General features: G+C 33.2%; 1 protein-coding gene across 1 annotated transcript; it reads left to right on the top strand.

The window, feature by feature from the left end:
- Window positions 1-261: 261 nt before the first annotated feature.
- On the top strand, window positions 262-6,821 carry Nup160 (nuclear pore complex protein Nup160). Its single transcript, XM_090178117.1, has 26 exons — window positions 262-528; window positions 601-1,104; window positions 1,161-1,357; window positions 1,416-1,576; window positions 1,641-1,738; window positions 1,813-1,978; window positions 2,043-2,141; window positions 2,205-2,375; window positions 2,442-2,568; window positions 2,628-2,787; window positions 2,856-2,995; window positions 3,054-3,208; window positions 3,273-3,406; window positions 3,465-3,538; window positions 3,598-3,748; window positions 3,809-3,878; window positions 3,953-4,180; window positions 4,239-4,334; window positions 4,397-4,694; window positions 4,770-4,936; window positions 5,002-5,315; window positions 5,374-5,451; window positions 6,148-6,289; window positions 6,351-6,476; window positions 6,536-6,622; window positions 6,681-6,821. The coding sequence occupies exons 1-26, from the start codon at window positions 338-340 to the stop codon at window positions 6,762-6,764; spliced, it is 4,218 nt and encodes a 1,405-aa protein (XP_090034243.1). The 5' UTR covers window positions 262-337; the 3' UTR covers window positions 6,765-6,821.
- The last annotated feature ends 50 nt before the right edge of the window (window positions 6,822-6,871 follow it).

The raw sequence follows: 6,871 nt of genomic DNA, 5'->3' as shown, positions 1-6,871 counted from the left end.
AAAAAAAATCTTTTTGCTTGAAAACGCGTCTTATTTGAACGAATCATTGAGAGATAGACGGCGCCACGGGTAGAATGATAACGTTTTCTCGTCATTTGGGACGCCGATGGGAGCAGACGACAGTATTCTTATTTTTAAAAACTTGTTTCGCGAAATACTGAAATCCGACGTTTCGATTGGACCTCTAGATTAATATTCCCAACTCAATGATCGAAACTCGGTACGATAATTTAGCTTTTCATATCTGGCAACCCTGCCGCCGACGCGCGTGTTGTGGAAAATTTGGTTGTTTGAAGTCGACAAGGATTTAATGAGAAACTAACTTTTAAAATTTAAAATGTCGGAAGTGGCATTTATCGAAGTAAGCGCCTTACTTGATTCTTCCGATCTTTGGAAAGAAATTCATCTTAATACAGGAGCTGCACAAAGTACTTTGCAAGACATTAAACTCCCTGAATCAGCGGGCGGTTATGTATATGAAGAAAGCAATGTTTTAGGCTCTAGATGCAGTAATAGATGTATCTATTGGTATGCATACTTTGATTAAAAGTGATTTTCATATTTATAAGATGCCTTTTTAAAACACTCGTTCATTTATAGGCGACATAATGACAATCTTCTTGAATTAATGGAAGTGTCATTAGATACAAATTTAAGTGGAAATCACATCAGGATTCATTTTCAACATACACCAGTTCTAGAAGGCATTACCATTCATGAAACACAAAATAAAGTCATCATTCTAGTGGCAACTGTGTCCAGTGTTCACAAGTTACTTTTCCATCACCCAAAGAAGCTAAATCCATCGTTTGCAGCCTCTCAAGTTTCAATACCTTCAATTTTCTCTGATGTATCAGCATCTTCATTATGGGATGCCAGTAGTGTTCATTTATTAAACCATTCTGGAAGTGGTTTTCCTTTACCCCACACATCAACAACATGTTTAATGCCAAATAATGATTCAGTTTTTGTTCTGGCAAATAATACTGGCATTCTACTTGTGGTGTGCATGCCTCATAGTGGAGGTAATGTTGTTTCTTTTGAAATGAAGCAAACAACAGTTATGTCAAGGCTATGGAATGGAATAGTTCCATCATCTATACGGTATTTCATTGTCAAATATTATTATAGGTAAAGTTAAATTATTTTTTAATTTATAGGGGAAGTCAAGAAGGAGATGATATGACTTTGTCTCTTGCGTGTCATGATACTGGAAATGATTGTCTCATATTTGCACTGTGTAAAGATTTACGTCTTCGAATTTGGTCAGTGCAAAAAAGAGAATGTATACTGTCATTTTTGGTTCTTGACTATTGCAAGGATATGAATGGTGGTGGAAATTCTTGGACACTTTCTGGTAAATATTTCTAATTATTTTCTTGTTGCGAATGTTGGTAATATTTTCAAATTTTTAGGTCGTCATCCGAGTTTAAGGCTCTTGTTTTCTCCTGATTCTGGACTCTATATTGCCACTTATATAAGTTTGCCAGAATTGAGTCAATTTTTAATTTTTCAACTGGTCACTGAAGGTCTTCAATATCAACTAGCTCTAGTCACTTCATTTTGTGCTCCTGAAGTAATTACATTGCTTTTTTAATTAAAATTATTGATTAATTAACTTTCATCTTATTTTCCTTCAGTACAATATGATAGATTTTAGACTTTCAGAAAACCAATTATGGACATTATGGCTGAATTCTAATAGTGAACCAGTGGTCATTTTTCGAAATCTTCAAGTGTAAAAATGATTAAGTTTTAATTTTATAAATTTTTATTCGATGAAATTTTTAAATTTTTTTTATTTTTTTACAGAGAATCAGGCAGGTTAAGTTCAAGCTCTTGGATTGAAGCTGCATTAAACCCATCCTCACAAGAAATAGCACCTACAGTTGGACAACTTGATCCCCGTGAAATTTATATGCAAGAAATTTTTTACCCTGGAAGATTTTCAGCCACTACTATAAATAAAGCCATTAGCGTAATTTTTTTTTGATTTTGCAAATATTTCTAGTTTTTTTAACACCAAAAATATATTTCGATAGATTTATTGTCGATCCGCTGATGCCAGTATCAGAGGAGGAACTTTAGCTACAAAACAAGAACAACTGAGGGATAAAGTAACTGCTGCTGTTGAAAATGAAGTAAATATTTTTTATTTGAATTTTTTTTTTCAAATTATTTTATTTAAATGATTTTACTCATAGATTTTGTCTAAAGCTAATGAAAATGAATTGAGTGACGAAGAATATTTGGAATTGCAACTGGAATGCTGGGAAATGTTCTTTTCTTACTGTGTTCAGTATAATGATGTTGGTATAAAAGCACTAGGATTAGTAGTGGATTCGGCTTCGGGAATGGTTTCTCTCATTAGGAAGGTGAAAGTTCCCTGTATTTAACCCTTTTACTTAACCAAAAAAACTTGAACTTTATTATTTCTGAAGAATACCATATCTTTATTGAGACCCTGTGATCCTTTGGAGTGCCTAGTTCTCTCAGATTCCATCAATTCTATTCCTGAAACATGGATGAAAGATATGTTTTTTGTCTCTGGAGGGCTACCATTAGTTGGTTTGTATTTCAAATTTGAATTAATTAAAAAATGAATAACAATGAAATAATCTTTTTAGATTCAATGATATCTAGGAGCATACTAGTTTTGCTGAAATGTGTAGAAATCATTAGAGAAAGTATCAATGATGCGATGTTAGCCATTTTTGATCATGAACTTTATCATTTAAATTCACCAGAGGTTTTGGCATTAGATGTGACAAATGAACTGACCCTTGAGTAAGTGTAATTTGTTATTGGAATTTATTTGGATAGTGAGGAAAATTTTTAATTTGCTTTAAATTTAGCCAATCACAGCAATCTCTAGTTTCAACTTTGGAACATGAATTGAAAAGTGCCCCGCATATTTTAGAAGCCTTAGAAGCCCTGCTGCAAGTGTTAGACTTAACTAAGTGGCAAGGTGAAGATATGGACTATTGTGATGATGGTACAAAATCTCTATTAGCATATTTTTGAAAAATAATACTAATAAAATATAATCTTAGAATCAGGGCAAACTGTTCCCCATAGCAACTTATTAAATGGCAATGTTGGAACAGACTTAATTTGTAATTCTATTCATCAAATGGTCAAACTTCGTTATGCCTTTTGCAGGGATTTACTGTTCCTCGAGTACATAGTAGTCAGTATAGGTGACAAAGTATGTCAATAGGATAATGTGAAAATTTTTGAGAACCCAAAAAAATCAATCATTTCTTTTTTAGTGCGATTTGTCTTTGGATAAAGTTGAAGAAATACAATCTCGGCTAATAGCTGCAACTTCGACATATATTCGAGGTTATTTTGTGATGCAGTGGATAACCCAGACACCCAGTTCTAGGATTAAGCCAAATATGCTGTAACAAATATCTATTTTTTTGGATTGATTAACATTTTAATATGAATGACATTTTTAGGGAAAAAGCTTTGAGGGAATTGTATATTCTTGAAGTACCTGAACCAAAGACTCATTATATCACCAGTCAAGCTGGTTAGATTCAAATTTTTATTGAAAATTCTAATTCCAAAGCTAACTACCCTAATTTTTAGGAATTATGTCAAAAACTATACTTCAAATATTTGCTCAAGAGCATGGTAGTGTTTTAGCACGGCGTCTATTAAGCTCTGCAAATTCTGCAGATTCACCTGTAGGAGTTGGAAAGAATCTTTTGTCACTCAGTTCTTTACTCACCCATTTCATGTAAGTTTTCGTTAATTCCACTAATATAAGTATTGAAATTTAAATTATGATATTATGTAGATGGCCAATTTCAGTCAATATGGTTTTTCCTGAATTTCTTTTGTCATATTCTCAATATCTACCGTTGCAGGTTTTATCTCTATTCTTTACCCAAAATAAACCTCCATAATTTGGTCATGTTTAATAAAGTAATCTTATATTTAGGAATATATCCGTTTACTGGAGTCTTGGTGTGAATGGAACAACTGTTCGAGACTTTTTTTAATGGCCAATACTCATTTAGCAATGGGTCAGCATTTAAAAGCTGTTGATTTGTTTAGTAAAGCTTCCAAAGGTGTTTTTCGAGAGAACTATCTGGCTATGAAAATACTTAAAAGACTTCCTCATTCAGATGACAATTCTGACACGATGTTGCTACAGTATTACTTAAAGGTTACAGGATAAAAAATTTAAAGAAATACTTATTTTAAATTGTGTAAAATGTTTCTAGGTCATTCAATTGTTTTCCTATTTTAATCTACCTGATTCCGTTATTCGTTTGGCATCTACAGCTGTTGGTGTGGCTCCAGAAAATGACCCTACTCTGGTAATACCTTTCAGCCAATTATTGTTCTATTAATTTACGTTATACAGAGATATTCTTTTCAGGCCACATTTTGGTCTTTGATCTTCAAATATCATTTGGATATGGATCATTGCGAAGAAGCCTACACTGCCATGACAAGAAATCCTGATTCTACAAGACGAAGAGATTGTCTCCGTCAGCTCTTGGTGGTTATGTTTGAGAGGGGCCATTTGAAGAAACTGTTGAAATTCGCCTTCATTGACATGACAGATGATGTGGTTCTAATTCTTGAATCTAAAGCCAGATCTAGTGATCTAACGTCACATCGATATTACGAATTTCTATATTCTTTCCATTTGAAATGCAATAATTTTAGAAGGGGTATGTACAATGATGATGTTTCTTACAAGTTTATATCTATACAAATGTTCCATAATATGAGTTTTCTAAATGCAGCTGCCAGTGCTATGTATGAATATAGTGTTAGATTGGGCCAAGAAATAATAGGTTTAGCTGGATTATCCCAACAAGCCTCCTGTTTGCTTACTACCATCAATTGCTTACACTTAGTCAATCCAAAATACTCCTGGATTGTTAAACCAGTTCCTGTACAGACTGATATGGTTAGTAGGAAATTACACGATTTTTATGACTGTCATCGACATTAATGTTGTTTATTTTCTATAAGGAGGACAAATTTAACTCCATGGGACTTTCTCCGAAACGTGGCATAGAGGGAGAGCCTTTAAATCGACAAGGAATTTCGAATAGGACAGTTGAAGTTTTAGAATTGAAAGACATTCGGCGAGAGTATGATTTGATTCATGCCCGCCTATTACTGCTGAAGAGAGATCCACAACCAACCAATATAGCAGCGAGCATCATATCGGCTGATGATACAGTTTCCTTATTGGTGGCTGAGGGCCTCTACGAGCAAGCTATCAATATTTGTCAAGCCTATAAAATGAATTTGCATCCCATCTTTGAGGGTCTCGCCTCTAGGTATTACTTTTTCTCAGGTCTTAAGTTGTATATTTTTAAAACATTTTCTATTTTTTAGGTATGCAAATACGCATAGTAATGATAAAAGAATAGATTTAAGTAACGATGATGATAGTTTTTTATTTGAAGACAGAAGGTGACTTTATTTTGTATATAACTTATAAAATCATTTGTCTCGAGTCCTGGAGAATTGTACTCACGAGTCTCGAGTCCAATTCCCGAGTACTCATTAGGGTCCTCGAGTCCTTAAGAATTAGTTTGAGTCGGTTTGAGTCTTAATTTTATGGTCGAGCCTAGTTAGTCTAAACCGTACTGACCCACAGCTAACTACTTTGAGTCTCATAGTAGTTTAAGTGAACTAAGTCTTAACTTCTAAAGATAATTGTAAAAAACGAAAGCAGCATCACCAGCACGAAGGAAAGTCCTCTTCACTGCAGAGTGCAGAAATCCAAACCAAAACTAAAATTGGATAAAATGCCGGCTTGGTGAGTCACACGATCTCCGATAAACCAAAGGGCAAACCAATCATAAAAAATAAAACCACTAGCATAGCTCAATTACGGGATTTCACCTGGTGGTGAGCTGTTGAATGCAACTATGCATTAAAAAAAATTGATCAAAAAAACGAACTCCTTGAACTGTAAAAATTAGGGACTCGTAAGACTCGTCAAAAAAAGGACTCGGTGAAATATTTATTCACTCGAGTCCACTTCAAGTAATTTTTAAGCCTTGAAAAGGACTCTGGTACTCGTATGAGTAATATATTAAGACATTGTGAGTCAGAGTCGAGACGAGTACTCGCACATGCCTAATTATAACTTTTTAATTCTAGTGAACATGAGTTACAAAACTTGTTAGAAGGTTATCTTAAACAGCATGATCCTAAAGGGCAAACTATTTATCATCGTATAATAGCGGATAAAATATTTTCTATACGGTTAAATATACCAACATGGCTCAGAAATTCTTACAAGGTTTGTATAATGGAATATTTATAGCTATAAAAATTTTGGGTAATATTTTATTCTATTTTAGGCACGAAACTGGCCAGAACTAATTGCTCTTTATATCAAATTCAACATAATCGATGAAGCAACTGATCTTATTATTGAATTAATTGATAATGTGTTAACTGAGGCTAGGAAATGCACCAATCAAAAGGTGTTGTATTTATTTTTCATTGTGAATGTATTTTTTGAATGACCCAAGTTTTTCTTTAGACTTTACGTTTATGGCTACCGTATTCTTTAATCGATTGTACATTAAGAATTCTTAAAGAAAAGCAGAAAGACGGCGATTATCATAAAGTATGTTTTAGTTATTTTTTGCATTCAAATAATTTTTCAAACTAATTGATTTCCTTAGATGTATTTAAATCTGGATGGCAAATTAAAACAGTATTTTAATGCTGCAGAGAAGATAAGTAAAGATATTAAATTTGCTCATTAGCAGTGTCAATTATAATTTTTTAATTGTTCAGATGTATTGGCAAAATTTTGATAAAATATAAAAATAAACCCTTGAAAGATTTTTTTAATGAAATATTATTGATGTTT

This window comes from Leiobunum rupestre, chromosome 6 (assembly GCF_980474605.1).
Source record: "Leiobunum rupestre chromosome 6, qqLeiRupe1.1.hap1, whole genome shotgun sequence".
Lineage (NCBI taxonomy): Eukaryota > Metazoa > Arthropoda > Arachnida > Opiliones > Sclerosomatidae > Leiobunum > Leiobunum rupestre.
Note: the sequence above shows the minus strand (reverse complement) of the source record. Positions and strands in the feature narration are given on the sequence as shown.

What these genes read in the sequence shown, in the direction of transcription:
- Nup160 (XM_090178117.1), top strand. Translation starts at nt 338, where the DNA reads ATGTCGGAAGTGGCATTTATCGAAGTAAGCGCCTTACTTGATTCTTCC. An exon ending in TGGAGGGCTACCATTAGTTG is followed by an intron (nt 2,569 to 2,627) that starts GTTTGTATTTCA and finishes TAATCTTTTTAG; the next exon opens with ATTCAATGATATCTAGGAGC. An exon ending in TGCTACAGTATTACTTAAAG is followed by an intron (nt 4,181 to 4,238) that starts GTTACAGGATAA and finishes AAATGTTTCTAG; the next exon opens with GTCATTCAATTGTTTTCCTA.